Raw genomic sequence first — 21,354 nt, 5'->3', positions numbered from 1 at the left:
ATTCAGTGTTACCACAGTGCATGTAATAAGCCCCTACAATAGTGTCTAGAATAAATCAGAAACTCAAACTCTCACTACATTGAAGAACAATTAAGATAGAGCTCTCTAATCTTCTGTATTGATTTTACAAACACTAGCAAAGTTAAAATTTCAGAAAAATTCCAAAAACTATAGCATAAAATGTTGCCAGTGGGTATACACATACAAAAACCCAGTTACTTTTCCAATCTCTCCAAGAAAAAAATTAACACAGACCAGCAAGTCACATATAACATTTTTTACAAGTTTTCTTCTCAAATGCATACAATGCTAAGGAAAGTAAAAATGGGTACTTGTTTCAATACTTTCACTATTTATTCTATTCAAATGAATACCTCATTTTTAAAAAATGATACTTAAGAGCCCTGGCTGGTGTAGCTCAGTGGATTGAGCACGGGCCTGCGATCCAGACGATCGCGGTATGATTCCCAGTCAGGGCACATGCCTGGGTTGCAGGCCAGTTCCCGGCAGGGGCCAGTTCCCAGCAGGGGATGCACGAGAAGCAACCATACATTGATGTTTCTCTTCCTCTCTCCTTCCCTTACTCTCTAAAGATAAATAAAAAAATAATAATAATAATAAAAAAATAAAAAATGATACTTAAGCCTTGGCTGGTGTGGCTCAGTGGATTGAGTGCTGACCTGTGAACCAAAAGGTTCCGGGTTTGATCCCCAGTCAAGGCACATGTTTAGGTTGTGGGCCAGGTCCCTTCCCCTCTCTCTAAATTCATATAATCTTTTAAAAAAATTATAGTAAAAAAAACTCTGTGTAGAATGGAAGATTATCCAGCTGTGGGTATCATGAAAGCCAGATGTCTTTTACAACAAAACTGAAACATCTGTCCTAACATTAAAGGGCCTGAATAAAATAAGTAAATAAATAAATAAATAAATAAATAATAAAAAAGGCCTGAATCATAAAGTTTTATGAAGAACATACCTCAATCCTGCAGTTATGAAATACTGTCTATGCACTGGGTGGACATGAACAGTTCTTATTTTTCTCATAGAAGAATTGACAAGTTTCTCATAAGAAGTTCCAGGTGTCCGTCTATCCACCAATGACATACTTCCATCCCAGTGTCCTACTATTAAAGAGGAGGCATCCTCTGCCAAGAAGTCAAAGGAGGAAAAGCTACTTCTCTCGTTTCTGTATACCTAAGGATATAAGTAGCAATCAATTTTATATAACTCTGCTTTTAAAGAAAGCCAGTGCATAAATTCTTTCATTCAAAAGTTATGAAGCCCTGGCTGGTGTGGCTCAGTGGATTGAGTGCTGGACTGGGAACCAGAGGGTCACCAGTTCAATTCCCAGTCAGGGCACATGCATGGGTTGTGAGCCAGGTCCCCAGTATGTGGCGTGCAAGAGGCATCCACACACTGATGTTTCTCTTCCTCTCTTTCTCCTTCCCTTCTCCCTCTCTAAAAAAAAATAAAATCTATTTTTTAAAAAGTTATGAAACACTTTACCCAAATAACCTCATTTATCCTCCTCTGTCATCCCCACAGGAAGCACAGGGCAAAATGACCATCCCCATTTACAGAAATGGAAGCACTGATCATCAGCTGTGAGACTCACCCAAATCAAACGGCCCATCCAACTATGTCAAGGCTACATCCCAAGTCTCTTAAATCCAACAAACCTCAGTTGGAGATCTACCCTGTGCAACTTAATAGGAAATGAACTGAATTTGAATTCTACCCAATCAAAATACTTTACATAACAAGTAACTTTGCCAATAAAGTCCAAGATATATGGCTGAATGCTCACCTACTCTTGGTGGAAGTAAGCACAAAGACATACAAAATTTTGACAACTGAGCAGGATACATTTATAAAAATATCTAATGTTCATACCTAATAATTTCACTAAACTATAAATAAGGATGCCTATTGCAAAACTACTTACAATAGCAATAAGAGATAATCTAAATGTCCACCAAGAGATGCTGTTAAATAAATGATGGTATGTCGCTACTTTGAAATACTGTACAATGATAAAAGAAAAAAGGATAGATTTCTACTACAAGCTCCCAAGATATACTAGTAAGTGCAAAATACAAGTTGCAAAGAAGAATGTATATAGTATGAATCCATACTATACTAGTGCAAAGAAAAAAATCTGTGTCTATGTGCTTGTAAGCACATGTGTACTTTCTGGAAATACACCCAAGAAATACAAGGATGGGAGAATGGAGAAAGGGCAGATTTGTTCTGCATACCCTATTTACAATAAATGTTTTATCATGAACATGTATTATTATTTTTAATCACTTATAATCCACTATCACTTTAGGTTCAGGGCTCACACACATAAGGATTAGAAAATAAATGTAAAAAGTGTCAGTACTCAACTGAGAGAGGATGACCACAATTCTCACAGTTGAATCATGAACTGCTGCTGATTTTTAGTTTTAATAACAAGTATTATAAACTGAGATCATCAAAGTAATATAGCAAAGGCATCCCAACCACCATATACCAAAAGACCCCACAAATGAAACTTGAAGTATTCAGTCAGTATATTAGAATGGTTAAGTACAAAGGCTCTGGAGTCACACAGACCCAAGTGCAAATTCTAGTTCTGCCATTTATGTCCTTGAGCAAGCTAATAAACCTCTTCACCTCAGTTTTTCAACTGTTTAATGAGGGATAACATTACCTACTATTTCATATGGTGTTATAAAGTTTAATAACATATAAAAAGCACACTCAAGTTAATGCCTAACACAAGGTAATCGTTCAATCAGTAGTATCAGAAACAAAGTACTAACACATGCAACATTATGAATAAATCTTAAAAGTGTCAGACTGGGTGAAAGAAACCAAACACAAAAAGCTACATTCCAAATGATTCCATTTACTCAACACTCTGTAAGAGGCAAAATTATAGGGACACAGTAATCACATCAGTGGTTGCCAGAGACTTCAGGAAGGGAGACAAGGCTGACTACAAAAGGTCACTAAACCTATATCTAAGTTTTACAAAGATTAAATTCAGTGTTAAGGAAAAAGTTTGATTTATGAGAATTCTCTTATTAAGGAAATCTGATATGGTTAAGCACCTCAACTGATATGTTTGTTGTAAACATTAAGTAGCAGACATTTAAGTAGTAGGCCAAAACATGATCACTGGGATCCAACAATGTGAGGATTCCCCAAGCCTCTGGCCACCCTGCCAGAGGTCAAACTGGTTAGAAAACCTCCAAGAAGTAAGTAGCCTGGTGGTGATCTAGGTAGAGTGCCTCTGGAAGGCCAAGTGGCCGTGAGTATGAGCCCAATATCTTTCAACTATTCTTAAACTGGGATTTAAACCAGCAGGGTTTAGACCAGCCCAGCAAAAGATCTTATCCTTAACAATAAACTTGGATAAATTCAGTTACAGATCAACTTGGCCTAAGATCTTCTGCATAAAACAGCCTGGATATCTGTTCCTTGCCAGAGCACAATTATATGACATCTAATGGCAGATTTTCATTCTAACTTCAGCAGATAGTTGAGCTAACCCTGATACATATGGCATATAAGACATAATAAATCTTAACTAGAAGACTAGAGAAAACCAAATTTTGTAGTTTCTGCATTATGTTACAAGCCAAAAGTCTTAGGTAGAATGTAATATAGTACTGTTCAGTGATGAGTTTCTACAGTCTTTTTTGTCACTTCTAAGACTCATGTCCACAAAATTCATATCTGCAAAGGCCAGCAATGATCAACAGAAGTATAATTATATTCCAATATATTTTTTCCTGAATGAAAAAGAAGTCTTAAGCCTAAAAAAAGAAGAGTTGTTTTATTTAAAAGCTTTTTGCAAAAATAAAAATAATAAGAGAAAACCTTATGTGCCAGACTGATAAGTACTCTGTCTGCATTAACTCATTATCAGCATTTAATCCTCTTGACAACCCTATAAGATACTATCCTATTATACAACTAAGAAAAATGAGCCACAAAGAGGTTAAGTAACTTGCCAAGGTTACACTACTAGTAATAGATGGTTTGGGACTTAGGAGGTATAGTTCTAAAGTCGCTACCATCTTACCCAATCTGACTGGTATAGTAATTATTCACGTGGCATTTCATAAAGAATCCAGAATATCATGAGATCAACATGTAAACACATTAACATTTACCTCTTCAAAAACAGCCTTGGAAAAATCCCCACAGCGTAGTGTGCCATCATAGCTCAGTGAAAGTATGTGAGCCGGATTGGCAGGTGAGAAGTAAAGACAGCTCACCGGCTGACTATGGGGCTGAAAAACATAAACTCCATCTTCTTTAGGTTGGTGAGTCTAGAAGAGAGTTGGGGAAGGGGACAGGGCCCAAAACTAGTGAAAAATAGGAAATGTCATGGTGTCATTAAACAATTTACATCCGTATTATACTGTCTTTACTTAGTCTATCATTGTACCCACCTCCCACTCAGAAAATCAGAACTAGAAAGTTTAAACTATCACTAAGCTACATTTTTTCTAATTTTCAATCCAACAAGAAGTCACATTTATTTTAAGTTTCATTCTTTTTGAAATTAGATAGTTTTTCATTATACAGAAGAAAATAAATCATTACTAAGGTAACTTCAGTTCACAAAACTGTCAGGACATGAGAGGTCTACTTTTTATTTTACATACAGTATTAGTCCTTACCACCAAAAAAAAGAAAAGTATCAAATACCATTATCACTTCCACCAAGATGGAGGCGTAGGTGGAAACACTGTGCCTTCTCCCACGACCAAGTTTGAATACAACAAAGGTTTGGAGAACAAAGATGCAGCCAAAGAACAGAAAATTGAACTATACAGAAGTCCCACAATAACTAACCGTTCAACGGGACCGGTAAGAGGGGCGGAGCCAGCTGCAGAGCAGGGTTGGGCAGGAACGATCCCCAGACCCAGGCAACCAGGGTAGCATAGCAGACCCAGTGAGGGTACGGGGCAGGCTGGGCGCAGTCACACATTCGCACACAGATAAACCAGCAGAAGTGTGAGCAGTGAGATGGACCCCCGCAGGCCCCAGCGGCAAACCACGCAGGCCCCAGCAACAAACTCAGTGAGGGTGCGGGGCAGGCTGACCAAGGATGCACATTCGCATGCACAGATAAACCAAGAAAGGAGTGAGCAGTGAGAGCCCCGGCAGCAGGAGAAGACAGAGGGGACCGCCATTGCCCCTCTTTGACCCGGCCCCCATATACAGCGTCAAAACCCAGCAACTGAGTTGCCCCGCCCTGGTGAACACCTAGGGCTCTGCTCCTCATACATAACAGGCGTAAACAGACCAAAACATTATGGCTCAAGAACAGCTCAAAGCCCCAGAGCCTATAATTCTAAGTGACCAAGAAGTAGCCAACCTCTCAGATGCACAGTTCAAAATACTGGTGATCAGGATGCTCACAGAACTGGTTGATTTTAGCCACAAATTAGAGGAACATATGAAGGCTAAACTGATTGAAATGAAGGGAAATGCACAGGAAACCAATAGTGATGGAAAGGAAACTGGGGTTCAAATCAATGGAGTGGACCAGAAGGAAGAATGAAACATCCAATCAGAAAAGAATAAAGAAACAAGAATTAAAAAAAATGAGGAGAGGCTTAGGAACCTCCAGGACATCTTTAAACGTTCCAACATCTGAATTATAGGGGTACCAGAAGGGAAAGAGGAACAGCCACAAGTGGAAAACTTATTTGAACAAATAATAAAGGAGAACTTCCCCAGTCTGGCAAAGGAAATAGACTTCCAGGAAATTCAGGAAGCTCGGAGAGTCCCAAAGAAGTTGGACCCAAGAAGGAACACACCAAGGCACATCATAATTACATTAGCCAAGATTAAAATGAAGGAGAGAATCCTAGAAGCAGCAAGAGATAAGGGGACAGTCACCTACAAAGGAGTTCCCACCAGACTGTCAGCGGATTTCTCAAAAGAGACCTTACAGGCAAGAAGGAGCAGGAAGGAAGTATTCCAAGTCATGAAATCCAAAGACCTACATCCAAGATTGCTCTATCCAGCAAAGCTTTCATTTAGAATGGAAGGACAGATAAAGTGCTTCTCAGATAAGATCAAATTCAAGGAGTTCATCATCACCAAGCCCTTATTATATGAAATGTTAAAGGGACTTATCTAAGAAAAAGAAGATGAAAAATATGAACAGTGAAAGGACAGCAAACTCACAGATATCAACAACCACACCTAAAACAAAAGCAAACTAAGAGGACAGCTAGATCAGAAGTGGAACCATAGAAATGAAGAACACATGGAGGGTTAGCAACAGTGGGAGGAGGAGAAGGGGGGAAAAGGTACAGAGAATAAGTAACATAGATGGTGGGGAGAAAATAGATAGGGGGAGGGCAAGAATAGTAGGGGAAATATAGAATCTAAAGAACTTGAGACATGTAGACATAAACTAAAGGGGAGGAATGGTGGGGGAGGGGTGTGCCGGGTGGAGGGGAATGAGGGGGGAGAATTAGAAAAACTGTAATGGCATAATCAATAAAATATATTTTAAAAAATACTATTATCATTTTGCTTCCTAAGTATGCTGCTATGTAATATGGGTACACTTAGAATTCTTGGAATAATTTTCACAAAGTATTAGGTACTAGAACAAAATAAGAGTTTAGAAATATTTTGTCTTCTAAATACACCATGAAAATGCATGTATTTGAGTCTCCAAATGAATATTTTACATGTAAGAATTTCCATTTCCACAACTGGATTAAACCATCACTTTTCTGATCTAAGTTATATTCAATGCCATATATTATATTATGAACCAACGCAACTATTATCTCCAAATCTGGTTGAGTTTGCTCCAAAATACTCCACCATTTTTGTTTCCTTCTTTTTTATTTCAATCTTTTATATCTTATTATGCTACTATAGTTGTTCCAATTTTTCCCCCTGTGCCCCCCTCTGCCTGGTACCCCCATTCTCTCCAGGAATTCTCTTTGTTCATGTCCATGGGTCGTGTTTGTAAGTTCTTTGGCTTCTCCATTCCTTACACTATTCTTAACATGCCCCAGTCTGTTTCATACCCACCAATTATGCTTCTGAGTCCTGCACCATTTCCTCCAATCTCCCTCTTCCCCCACCCAACTGATAACCCTCCAAATGACCATCGTAGTTAGGATTCTGTACCTATTCTGGTTGCTTATTATTATTTTTTTAGATTCAGTTGTCGAGAGTTGTGAATTTGTTGCCTTTCTAATAATTCTTATTTTGATCTTCTATTTCTTAAATAAGTTCCTTTAACACTTCCTATAATAACAGCTTGTTGGTGATGAACTCCTTTAGCTTTCCCAGATCCGTTGTCTGGGCACTTTCTCTGCCCCTCCATTCTAAATGATAGCTTTGCTGGATAGAGTAATCTAAGTTTTAGGTCCTTGCTTTTCATCACTTTGAATACATCTTGCCAGTCCTTTCTTGCCTGCAAAGTTTCTTTTGAGAAATCCACTGATAGTATTATGGGAATTCCTTTTTAGGTAACTCTCTTCTTTACTCTTGTTGCTTTTAAGATTCTTTATCGTTAAACTTTGGCATTTTAATTATGATGTGTCTTGATGCGTCCTTCCTTGGGTCCAATTTGTTTGGGACTCTGTACTTCCTGGATTTGTAAATCTAGTTCCTTCGCCAAATTACAGAAGTCTTCTTTCACTATTTTTTCAAATAAGTTTTCAATTTTTTGCTCTTCCTCTTCTCCTTCTGGCATCCCTATGATTTGGATGTTGGCATGTTTGCAGGTGTCCCAGAGATTCATAAACCTACCCTAGTTTTTTCTGAATTATTTTTTTTTCTTTTTGTTTTGTTTGAATATGTATCTCTTCCTCATGTTCCAAATCGTTGGTTTGAATCCCAGCTTCCTTCCTTTGTCCGTTGGTTTCCTGTAGATTATTCTTTATTTCACTTAGTGTAACCATCATTTATTCCTTTATTTTTCTGCTATACTCAAGGAGTTCTCTGAACATCCTGATAACTAATGTTCTGAATTCTGCATCTGATAGATTGGCTATCTCCATGCCACTTAGTTCTTTTTCTGGGGTTTTATTCTGTTCTTTCATTTGGGCCACATTTCTTTGTCTCCTCAGTTTAGCAGGCTCCCTGTCTTTGTTTCTATGTATTAGGTAGAGCTGCTTTTACTTCCTTTCTTAGTAGTGTGGCCTGTGTAGAAAAGGCACCTGTAAGTTGTGTGGGTGGAGCATTAGGTAATTGCTAGGGTGGGGAACCTGCTTCATCACTCTGTGGCTTTGTGAAGAAAGCTCAGAGAGGGGACAATGACACCACCTGGTTTCTGGCAGTTCAGCTGGCATTCTCCTTTCTCCATCTCTATATTTTATTATTGTATTACTTTATTTACTTCTTTTTATCTTCACCTGAGGACATGCTTACTGACTCTTGAGCAAGGGGGAGGGAAAGAAAGCGGGAGAAAAACATCAGTGCGAAACAGAAACATTGATTGGTTGCTTCCCATAGGTGCCTGGACTGGGAATTGAACCTGTAACTTAGGTATGTGCCATGACTGAGAATCCAATCTGCAACATCTCAGTTTATAAGACAGTGCTCCAACCAACTGAGCTACACAGGCCAGGGCTGTTATGTTACTTTTATTTTGCTCAAGCAAATCACATTTACATTCACTTCTGTAACCATAGTCCATACAGTTGTTTTACTTCTGCATTTAAATGGAGTCAGTGTTTATCATTAATTCTTTGGTCAAGCTTCTCCATTCCTGAATTCTTCACTTTGATTTCCTCTTAATTGGCTGAGATTTACTGTCAAGCTGTTTTCTTCCAGATGAACTTATAGGCCTTACATTTTTTTAGTTTTTTCACATTTATGAATACCTACCTGCCCCCTTTACATTAGAACAATGGCTTGGGCTGGGTAAGTACTGGGACCATACTTCCTTCCCTCAGAATTTCGTAGGCATTATATGAAATGCTGCTGTAGAAGCCTGGCTTTTCCACTTGAATATAACCTGTTCTTTTCTGGCTAAGGAATTATTTATCCTTGAAGTCTCAAGTTTTTCAAGAACTTGGTGTACACAGTCAATCTACAATTCAATCCTGTCCTTTCAGGAAAATACGCTTAAACATATCTTTCTTTTACTATTGGCTTGTCTCTTAAAGCCTTTTTTCATCTGTGATATTACTCCAAATCTTTCCTTAACGTCTGTAATTTAATTACCAGCAATGTCTACACTGTTCCTTGCTTTTTCTAGTTTACTAGCTCCACTGATCTTCAATTTGTTGCCTTAATCCTGCAATCTCCTTTTTCATCTCATTCTGTTGTTTTATTATTTCTTCCTTGAGTTTTATTTTATCTGATTAATGTTATTAACTTTCTCCAGAGCAACACTGTCCAAAAAAACTTTCTAAGATGATTAAAATGTTTTATTTATGTGCTGTCCAACATGGTATCCACTAGCTAAGTGCAGATATTAAGTATCTGAAATATGTCTAGTATAAATGAAGAACTAGATTTTCTATTTTAATTAATTTAAATATAAATAGTCCCATATGACTAGCACAGTTCTATACTAGTGCTGCTCTACTAGTAGAACTGAGAAGAATTTCCTTCCTTAAGTTTTTTCATCTAGGTCTGTCTTTGTATGCTAGGTTCTTTTGTTGTTTTTAGTGTTTGTCTAGTTGCCACATCATTTCTTTTCATTTTCATCATGCTTAAATTGCTCTGTCCTTATTACAACATTTTTTCTTTTTTAAAAATATTTTATTGATTATGCCATTACAGTTGTCCCATTCCCACCTTCATTCCTCTCTACCCTGCACACCCCCTCTCCCCATTCTCCCTCTTTAGTTCATGTCCATGTATCATAAGTTCTTTAGCTTCTACATTTCCCACACTACTCTTGCTAACCCCTGTTGCTAACCCTCCATGTGATCCCCATTTCTATGGCTCCACTCCTGATCTAGCTGTCCTCTTAGTTTGCTTTTTTTTTAGGTGTGGTTGTTAATAACTGTGAGTTTGCTGTCCTCTCACTGTTCATACTTTTTATCTCCTTCTTCTTAGATAAGCCCCTTTAACATTTCATAAAATGAGGGCTTGGTGGTGGTGAACTCCTTCAGCTTGACCTTATCTGGGAAGCATTTTATTTGCCCTTCCATTCGAAATGACAGTTTTGCTAGATACAGCAATCTTGGATGTAGATCCTTCCCTTTCATGACTTGGAATACATCTTTCCAGTCCTTTCTTGTCTGTAAAGTCTCTTTTGGGAAATCAGCTGACAGTCTGATGGGTACTCCTTTGTAGGTGACTGTCTCCTTTTCTCTTGCTGCTTCTAGAATTCTCTCCTTCATTTTAATCTTGGCTAATGTAATTACAATGTGCCTTGGTGTGTGCTACCTTGGGTCCACCTTCTTTGGGACTCTGAGCTTCCTGGACTTCCTGGAAGTCTATTTCCTTTGCCAAATTGGGGAAGTTCTCCTTTATTATTTGTTCAGATTAGTTTTCCACTTGTTGCTGTTCCTCTTCCCCTTCTGGTACCCCTATAATTCGGATGTTAGAACGTTTAAAGATGTCCTGGAGGTTCCTAAGCCTCTCCTCATTTTTTTGAATTCTTGTTTCTTCACTCTTTTGTTTGGTTGTTTCTTTCTTTCTTCTGATCCACTCCATTGATTTGAGTCCCAATTTTCTTTCTATCACTCTCCGTTCCCTGTCCATTTTGCTTCATTTCACTTAGTGTAGCCTTCATTTTCTCATCTAATTTGCGACTAAAATCAACCATTTCTGTGAGCATCCTTGTCACCAGTGTTTTGAACTGTGCATCTGATGGGTTGGCTATCTCTTTGTTTCTCAGAAGTATTGGCTCTGGGGCTTTGAGCTGTTCTTCTGCTTGAGCCATAATGTTTTGGTTTGTTCGTGTCTGTTACCTATGAGGGGTGGAGCCTTAGGTGTTCACCAGGACGGGTCAACCCAGTTGCTGTGTTGTGACTTGGGGCGGGGTTAGAGACGGAATAATGGCATTTGTTCCACTCTCCCTCTCAGATTTTGGGCCCCTCTGCCGCTTTCCACAAGCAAATTGGGTGTTTCTAGTGCTGGTTCCCAGCTGTGTGGGTTTGTGTACGTCCTAGGACCCTGTGCGTCTCTCCAACGAACTCTTCTGCGAGGCTGGGATCCTTGCCCGGCACCTCAACCCCTGAAAGTTTTTCCAGTCAGTGCTTTTATGCTTTATTTCCCATCACTGGGGCCCTAGGTTGTGCGGTCTCTCTCACTGACCATTTTTTTTTGCCTGGTTTATCTGCACATGAATGTGTCCACGGTCAGCCAGCTGCCTTGCAAGCCTTACTGGGTTTGCTTGTTTCGTCCCCATGCCCGCTGGGGTCTGCTAACCACAGCCTTTTTTTTGCTGGGACCCCTCTAAGCCAGCTGCTGACTCCACCCCTCTTACCAGTCGGGATGAATGTCGGACCTTGGTACAGTTCAATTTTCTGTCTGTTTTGGTTGTGTTTTTGTTTCTAAATCTTTGTTGTCCTTAAATTTGGTTGTGTGAGGAGGTACAATATTTCCACATATGCCTCCATCTTGGCCAGAAGTCTCTGATACAACATATTGACTCTTTCTCCTAGTATCTCATACCATTTCATTTTTTCCTCAGAAAAGGACAGACTTTTCTGTTGCCCAGAAAAAAGAAGGGGGCAGGCAGGGGGAGGTGAACAGTTTGTTTTAGCTGAAATAAGCAATATTTGTTGTAATTCCTAGCCTCTGAGATTTCGTTCATTATTCTATACCAGGATTCATACCACATACTCGTGGCAAGCATGGATGGGAGGTGGCTTACAAGGGCGAACCTCCCAAAAACCCAAAATTTATTTTTTTTCAATTGTGTATTTATTTGTACTTGTTTAAATTTCAGTCACCTTCAAAGTACTCTCCATTTGACACAATACATCTATCAAGATGTTTTTTTCCACTGCTGAAAACAGTTTTTGAACCTATCAGTTTTGATGCTTTTAGTGCTTCTGCTGTTTTTTGTTTCACCTCTTCCACATTGGCAAAATGTTTCCTTTTGAGGGCTTTTTTCATCCAGGGAAACAAAACAAAAAGTTGCTTGGGGAAGCTCAGGTCCATAGGGAGGGTAGAGCATGGGCTCATGCTGTTTTGGGTTAAAAACTGAACACAGCCTGATATGGGCAGGTGTTTTCACCCATAGTGAAATGTGCAAATGTGTTTAAAGAGGCTTCAAAAAGAATTCATTGAAGCCAAGCACAGCCTCTCAAACAATGCAAGCTGGTACATAGCTGGGTTCCTAGAACACTCACCTAGCAGGGGGAAGCCTGTAATAAAAGGGGCTCAACTGCCAGAAGATAATTCCAGGGTTTGGGGGGGGACCCCTCATATACCACTCCATAGACCAAGAAAATCTCCTTTGTAGAGTTAGTCCTATTATTCTCATTCTTTACCCCTCTTTTGCCCCATTTTACCTCAGCAGCCATTTCCTTATTCTTCCCTCAAGAGAAAAAACATATCATATCCACTCATGTGCTTCTCTCTAGTTTTGACAATACAGGTGAAATATCAGGGTTTGATCAATTCAGTAGTATGGATTTTGGGGGTAGGGCAGGATAGAAGCTAAGCCATACTGTGCCCCCACCCCCTTGAATACAGAATTTGTTTCTACACTGATAACTAATTTTTCATTATTATAAATTATTGTTATTACAACTGTCCCAAATTTCCCTTTGTTCCCCTCCACGCAGGTAATCCCCATACCATTCTACATATCCATAGGTCCTGCATATATGTTCTTTGGATACTCTATTCCCCATGTCTATTCAGTAACTACCAATTTGTACCTCTTAATCCCTTCACCTTTTTCACCTACGCCCCCCACAACCCTTTTCCCCATCTGGCAACCATCAAAACTGTTTTTGTTCTGCTTGTTTAATTTTGTTTTTTAGATTCAATTATTGATATACGCATTTATTGCCATTTTACTGTTCAGATTTTTTATCTTCTTCTTAAAGGAGACAATTTAACATTTCATATAATATTGGTTTGGTGATAATGAAGTCCTTTAACTTGACTTTATCTTGGAAGCACTTTGTCCTTCAATTCTAAATGATAGCTTTGCTGGGTAATCTTGGTTGTAGGTTGTTTCTTTTCATCACTCTGAATTTTTGCCAATTCCTTCTAGTCTGCAAAGTTTCTTTTGAGAAATCAGCTGACAGTTTTATGGGGCTGCCCTTTTAGGCAACTGCTTTTCTCTTACTGCTTTTAAGATTCTCTCTTTGCATTTAACTTTTGTCATTTTAATTACAATGTGTCTTAGAATGGGCCTCTTTGGGCCCATATTGTTTGGGACTCTCTGTGCTTCCTGTACTTGTATGGCTATTTCCTTCACTAAGTTAGGAACATTTTCTTTCATTATTTTTTCATATAGGCTTCAAATTTCTTGCTCTTTCTCATCTCCTTCCAACATCCCTTTCATGGGAATGTTGGTACACTTGAAGTTGTCCCAGAGGCTCCTTACACCATCCTCATTTATTTGGATTCTTTATTCTTCTTGCTGTTCTGATTGGTTGCTTTTTGCTTTCTCATGTTCCAAATGGCTAATTTAATTCTTGGCTTCATCCACTCTACTGTTAATTCCCTGTTTATTTCAATTACTGTATCCTTTGTTTCTGACTGAATCTTTTTTATGCTGCTGAGGTCCTCACTAAGTGCTTTGAGCATCCTCATAACCAGTGTTTTAAACTCTGCATCTGACAGATTGCTTGTCTCAATTTTGTTTAGTTCTTCTTCTGGACTTTGGGTCTGTTCTCTCATTTGGGCCATGTTTCTTTGTCTCCTAATTTTTGAGCCTCCCTTTGTTTGTTTCTGTATTATTACACTGAGCTACTATGTCTCCCAGGCTTGATAGAATGGCTTACTGTAATAGATGTCCTGTAGAATCCAGTGGCACAGCTTCCCATTATTACCCAAGCTGGGTACTCAAGGTGCAGCCACTATGTGGGCTGTGTACACCCTCCTCTTGGAGTTGAGACTTGACTGCTGTTGACACATCCAAGGTCACCCACTGCCTGTGTTCTGCCTGGGATCACACAGCATTAGCTAAAAAGCAATCTGCAGATGACTGCTACTTGTGCTGGGCTTGGAGGTGCTGCCTTGATAACTAGTTTTTGAAGTGCACTGCATTAAGTTATATTTCTTCCTTATTATTTTGTATTTTTTTTCTCATTTGACTATCTTTTGCTCATTCTATGGGAAAATTCCATCCCCCACCCCATTTTAAACTAAACATATCAGGTTAAGAGTATTCTACTTTAAAACTAACTGAGTCCAGGAGTAGCTTGTTTTGAGTCTAGAAACAACTGTCTGTGCACACTAGATTGGTGTAGGAAAACTGGAAGTATAAGCACCAGTTAAGACTACTATAGTAATCCCCCCAAAAAGGAGATGGGCCCTGGCCAAACATGGTGGCTATAAGGATGGGAAGTAAGGGGCAAAAACATTAGTGGATTATACTAGAAACTAGGATTAAAGGGAACACCCAGCTTAAAACTCCTCAAGTATTTCTGGTTGCTTTTAGGATGAAAAACAAAATTCTTAACAAAATCTATAAAAATATATATATGCCCTCTGCCCATCTCTTCAGCTTCCTCCTATTCCATTAATCCCTTGTGTTCATTCCTTTGCTGTGTATGCTCCAGCCACACAGGCATTCTTCAGGTTCCTGAATGTATCAAGTAGGCACCCTTCTGCTTAAGGACCTTGACATGCTGTTCACCTTGACCGAAACACTCTTTTAATTTCTTTACTTGGCTCCCTCCTACTTAGCTTTCAAATCTCAACTCAGTTCTCACTTTCTCAGAGAAGCCTTCCCTCATCCTCCAAATTAGGCCAGTCCCCCTGTTACATGTTTTCATAACACTACTTTCCCTTCATGACATTATTCACAGTATATAAGCCACTTATCAATATGTAATCACATAGTTGAAAATCATTTCATTAATGCTATTTTTGTTACTAAATTTTAAACTCTATAAGGACAAAAACAGTCTTTGCTCACAAATATCTACTAGTTGGGGAATTATTAGAATAATACTTGCCCTGGCTGGTGTAGCTCAGTGGATTGAGTGCCAGACCGCAAACCAAAGGGTCACTGGTTCGAGTCCCAGTCAGGGTAACTGCCTCACTTGTGGGCCAGATTCCTAGTGCGGGGCACTCAAGGGGCAACCACACATTGATGTTCCCTCTCTTTCTCCCTCCCTTCCCCTCTCTAAAAACAAATAAATCTTTTAAAAATAAAACAAAAATTTTAAAGAACACTTAATACAAAATACTCAACATGTGGGTAAATGGATAACTGAATAAATGATAACTGAACTTTTTTAAAAGATTTTATTTATTTACTTTTAGAGAGAGGTGAAGGGAGAAAGGAAGAGGGAGAGGAACATCAATGTGCAAAAGATACATCAATAGGTTGCTTCTTCCATGCCCCCAATCAAGAATCTGGCCTGCAACTCAGGTATGTGTCCTAACTGGGAACTGAACTGGCAACCTTTTGGTTTGCAGGCTGGCAGTCAATCCACTGAGCTATATGAACCAGGGCTAAACTTTTGATCCTAGATATAACTAAAAATCTCAAAGAAAATTAAGAGAAAAAAATGAGGGAGTGTCAAGGTAATTCAATGGGAAAGAATTGTCTTTTCAACAAATAATGCTGGGGCAAGTGGATATTCACATACAAAATGACAAACTTGGGCCCTTACCTCACACTATATACAAACACAAAAAAAATTCAAGATGTATCAGCAAACTAAATGTGAAAGCTAAATAAATTGTAAAAACTTTTTGAAAAAAACAGAAAATCTTCAATACTTTGGGGGTAGACAAAGATTTCTTAGATATAATACCAAAAGCATAATCCATAAAAATATTGATAAACTGGACTTCATCAAAACTCATGACTTTTGCACTTCAAAAGACGTCAAATTTAGAATAGCAAAGCACAAATATATAAATAATTGGCATCTATAAACAAACAGCTTTAGGCTATTTTCTTGCAGATTATTTGCTTCAGTCAAACTTTAATATCGTCAAAAATAAATAATAACTTACCACATCCCAAAGTCCAACTTGGCCATATTTGGCTCCAACTGCCACCAAAGTTCTAATTTCTGATGGATGAACAGCCATAGACAGTACTGAACCTTTGGTAACTTTACAAACAGTATTTCCACTAATGACCATGCCACCTAAACTGGCTTTGTAGCTGAGAAAATTAAAAAGTTACATTTTAGAAGTAAAACCAGTCTTAATTGACAAAATAAGTAAAAGATAAATCAAGAAAGAAAAATCACAATTGGTAAATATGGGAAAACATTCAACCTCCATGCAACCAAAGAAATCAAAATAAATACAAGGTCTGTCCAGAAAAAGTCCACCCATTGTTAATATGAGACCAGTTGGTGCAACATCGATGTAACCTGGCAGCCAAGGAGAGTGCACTGGATGACATGTGTGAACAATGACAACTTCACTGTACTAGTCAGTAGTAGTTGTAGACACCATTGAGTGAGCCTATGTATTGTGTGGGAGTCCCATTCAAAATGACTGAGAGAATAGAGCAATAAATCTGCACCAAATTTTGCATTAAACTTGAACATTCTGCCCTGGCTGGTGTAGCTCAGTGGATTAAGCATGGACTGCAAACCAAAGGGTCGCTGGTTCAATTCCCAGTCAGGGCACATGCCTGGGTTGTAGGCCAGGTCCTCAGTGGGGGCCATGTGAGAGGCAACCACACACTGATATTTCTCGCTCTCTCTTTCTCCCTCCCTTCCACTCTCTAAAGATAAATAAAATCTTAAAAAAAAAAAAAACTTGAATATCCCTCCATGGAAACTATTCAGATAATTCAGAAGGCTATAGCAACTGGTAATTGGCAGCTTCATCATCACAACATGCCTGCTCATGCATCTTGATTCATGCAGAGTTTTTTGGCAAAACATCAAATCACCCAGGTGACTCAGCACCCCCTACAGCCCAGATTTGACACCCTGAGACTTCTGGCTTTTCCCAAAACTAACATCACCTTTGACAGGGAAGAGATTTCAGACCCTCAATAAGATTCAGGAAAATATGATGGGGCAGCTGATGGTGATTGGGGGAACTGTGTGAGATTCCAAGGTGCCTACTTCAAAGGGGAATGAAGCGTCACTGTCCTATGTATACTGTTTCTTGTATCTTCTTCAATAAATGCCTCTTTTTTTCATTGTACACAGCTGGAGACTTTCTGGACAGACTTTATAATGAAGTACTATTTTTCACTAATAAAAAACAGTAGGCTACTGTTAAACATATACTCTCATATATATTGGTAGTGGCAGAGTAAATTCATATAAGATTTTCAGGAAAAAAAAGATTTTGGAAAACAATTCAGCAATGTGTACTAAGAGTCATAATTATGTGAATAATATCTGACTCATTAATCCCACTATCCTAAAGAAATAATCTACTGTTATGCATACATACACACTTCAACAAACACATGCAAATGTACAGACAAAAATAAATAGAAAACAATTCCAAATACCAAGGGGGTAAGAAAGAGGTTGAGTAAATTTTACCTCTCAATAAAATATTATGCAACTATTCAACGACTATAAAGACTCTACTAACATGCAACCATAATGTTAATGAAAAGCACGATGCAAATTTATATAAACATTAGAACATAAAAGAGTAAACTGTTTGTGGATTCATTCATTCACTTATTAAACACTGAGTGAATATATATTATGTGCTAGACACTGTTCTGGGAATTGAGATAAAACCCCTGCATTCATGAAGCTTATATCTATAGCAGGGGTGTCAAACTCATTTTCACTGGAGGCCACATCAGCCTTGCAGTTGCCTTCAAAGGGTAGAATGTAATTTTAGGACTGTATAAATGTAACTACTCCTTAACTAGGGGCAAGGAGTTCTGTGCTGCCTCTGAGTAGAAACAAGGTGCCGGGCCATATGAAACAAGGTAGAGGGCCGGATTGGGCCTGTGGGTCTTGTGTTTGCCACCTGTGATCCAGAGATTCTGTATACGGTAATACTTTAAAGGAAATATACAAAAACAACACTTGTTTGGGTAAAAATATTAGGTGGTTTTTTCACCTCGTTTCCAAAATTCCCTATTTTACAGTCTTTATAATTTAAAGGTCTCAGAAAATGTAAATAGAGGCAAGGAATTTTAACTCACCTTTTAATGCTAGACAATTTCTTCTCAGTGTTCTTACTACTACTTGTCTGAAACAATGGGAGAGACCGAAGTACTAAGTTAAGATATGTACTAAAATTTCATTAACAGATGATTCTAAAAGCTAAAATCCCTCCCAACTGATACCTTGCTCACTTCTGCCCAGGTCTGTAGAAATCCTTTAAATAGTTCATTGTTATCATCTTGATTTTCAGGAGTCATTTCTAAAGGCCCAGGAGGTAACAAAGGCTGTTATTAAAAAAAAAAAAAACAGATAAAAGAGTTGATTGTCTTCCTGCCCTACAAAGTACACTTGAGGTTTTTCACTACTTTACTTTCAATACGAAGAGGGATGACACACCACTAGCATTCAAAAATAGTTGTTCAATGAATGAACGCCACCTATCCTTATAATAAAATGTATCATCTCATTTAATTCTCTCAGAAATCCTGTGAACGAATACCACATTTTAAAAACACTGGGATGAAACTTAGAGAAATTAACTTATCCATAGTTATACTGCCAACAACTGGAGTTGCTGAGAATTGATTCAGACAGTTTAATTTCATAATCAAAATTATTATCCTATAGCAGTGTTTTTGAAATCAGAGATTGTAACTCAGGGTCGTGAAATCACTTAAATATAACACAACCAGCAATGTGTTTTAGTGAATGAAAAAAGAATAAAAAATACAGAAGTGTATCATGTATAGTAAAGGTAAGTATCATTTCACAAGTTTTGCTTTAGTTGTGCGTGTGCGTGTGTGTGTGTGCAATGAGTTCAATGTAAATAGATTTCTTATCATGGATGAAGGTTTCAAAAAAATTTGAAAGCTACTCTTCCCATAGCACCTTAATTTGCAATTAGCTTCCAAAGCACCAACCTAATTATTGCCCAATTTATAATTAAGCACTTAAATATAAAATATTAAAAACAGTAGGTACTCGAGTAAAAAATATAATCTTACTTAGACAATACATTTGGTAAATAAGACTCTTACCACTCAAAAAACCCATTATAAAATTAAACTACAGCAAAAAAAACCATCACTATTAACACATTATTTATTACTAATAACATTAATAACTACCATTTATTGATTGCTTACTAAGACCTTAATATTATACAATGTAAAGATCTTTATAGAAACTATTTCATTTAACCCTCACAACTCCCCACTGAGATTTCTACTATAGTTGCCATATAAATAAATGGAGAAACCAGAATTCGGAAAGGTTAAGTAATTTACCCAAATCCCACAGTAGGTAAATATGCAAGAATACAGAATCCAACCCTGTCTTAATGACTTAGAAATCTTACTCATTAAACCAGCAATTTTCAACCTTTTCCATTTCATGGCACACACAAATTACTGAAATTTTGCAGCACACTAAAAAATATATTTTTTACCAAACTGACAAAAGAAAGGTATGATTTGTTGTGTTGCTTATTGTCATTGTTTTATTTGACAATCAAAGGGAAAAGAGGTCAATGCACCTAACTAAACTAGTCAGGTATTGCATGTTTTAAAAATTCTTGTGACACACTGGTTGAAAATCACAGTATTAAACCATATAACAGTCAAGTATTAAATTAATAAAGTACAATTTCAACATAATTTAATGACCTTTTAGTCTAGTTTCAAACACTTCAAAATTTTCAGTATTTGATTGAGTTGGTATATTATATTTGCACTTTCTTACATTCTCATCTTCTACTACTGTTGGCTGGGTTGGGGTTTCTGGTAATGAAACTCCTGAAGGATCTACATTTTGTAATCGCATTGATCTTCTACATCCAGTCCCATTTTCTCTCTTCTTAGGCTTCTTTCTAAAGAAGTGTGGAAAAACTCATCTTATACTCATAAAACAGTTATATGTATTCACTAATACTAAGGAAATAACTTCTAGGAATGTATTTCATGGGTATAGTTATGGATATAGTTATACATATTTACCAATATTAAGGAAATAACTCCCAGGAATATATTTCATGGATATAGTCACACATTGCAAAGGTGTATGTACATAGATATATACCGATTTAATTAAAAGTCTAGAAATATAAATGTTCATCATGGGGAAATGAGAGGTGTTAAATAATGACATACATATCTAATAGAATAATTTGCAGCCATATAAAAGAATGAAAGATTGTAAGTGGATATAAAATGAACTCTTAAGCAAAAAAAAGGACTTATTTATTTATTTATTTATAAAAGATTTTATTCATTTATCTTTAGAGGAAAAGAGAAGGAGAAAGGGAGAGAAACATCAATGTATGGTTGCCTCTCACGTGTCCCCCACTGAGAACTGGCAACCCAGGCATGTGCCCTGACTGGGAATGAACTGCGATCCCTTAGTTCGCAGGCCTGCACTCAAACCACTGAGCTACACCCGCCAGGGCACTTATTATTTTTTTTAAAAGGTTACATATACACATACATTTGTGCATGCTGAGATTACCTATGAAAGAATATACATGAAACTATTAAGGCTGGTTTCCTCTAGGGAGGAGCCCTGGCAAACTACAGTCAAAGATGGGAAAGAGACTTAAATGTTTCATTGTACTCCTTTTCATATAGTTTACTTTTCAAAAATCATATACAGGTTCTGGCAAAGTGGCTCAGTTAGTTGGAACGTTCAGTATCATTTTGTGCACCAAATGGTTGCCAGCTGATTCCTAGTCAGGGCATACCTGGGTTACGGGTTCAGTTCCCAGTTGGGGCATACACAGGAGGTAACCAATCAATGTTTCTCTCTCACATTGATATTTCTCTCTATCTTTCTCTCAATTTCCCCCTCTCTCTACAGAAATCAATGGAAATGTCCTTGCATGAGGAAGAAATAAATAAATAAATAAATCATATACAGGGTGGAGCAAAATAGATTTATAAATGTGAGTATGACAAAGTTTATTCTTATATTATTTATTAGTTATTGCATTATTTTCCATGTGAACAACTGTAAACCTACTTTTGCCCTACCTTGTATATACATACCCTGTATATACCCTACCTTTTTATGCACTATTTTTCATTTTTGAAAAGTAGTTGAGAACTTCTAGTTTTTGACTCCACTTGTAGAGAGCTTGTAAGTCACAACTCTATCTCATT

At 37.8% G+C, this 21,354-nt stretch overlaps 1 protein-coding gene across 2 annotated transcripts in view; it reads right to left on the bottom strand.

The window, feature by feature from the left end:
- The window catches only part of WDR76 (WD repeat domain 76), a 61,716-nt gene that overhangs the window by 9,766 nt on the left and 30,596 nt on the right, over positions 1–21,354 (bottom strand). For both annotated transcript variants that reach the window (XM_037054491.1, XM_037054492.1), the window contains 6 exons: positions 19,943–20,069; positions 18,385–18,486; positions 18,241–18,287; positions 16,110–16,263; positions 4,172–4,330; positions 979–1,196 (listed from right to left, as the gene is read on the bottom strand). In XM_037054491.1, the coding sequence (XP_036910386.1) occupies positions 979–1,196; positions 4,172–4,330; positions 16,110–16,263; positions 18,241–18,287; positions 18,385–18,486; positions 19,943–20,069 (807 nt within the window). The remainder of the gene's footprint in view (positions 1–978; positions 1,197–4,171; positions 4,331–16,109; positions 16,264–18,240; positions 18,288–18,384; positions 18,487–19,942; positions 20,070–21,354) is intronic.

Source organism: Sturnira hondurensis, unplaced genomic scaffold (genome assembly GCF_014824575.4).
Source record: "Sturnira hondurensis isolate 20B ecotype Veracruz unplaced genomic scaffold, ASM1482457v3 Scaffold0008196, whole genome shotgun sequence".
Taxonomy (NCBI): Eukaryota; Metazoa; Chordata; class Mammalia; order Chiroptera; family Phyllostomidae; genus Sturnira; species Sturnira hondurensis.
This window is presented reverse-complemented; position numbering and strand designations above follow the sequence as displayed.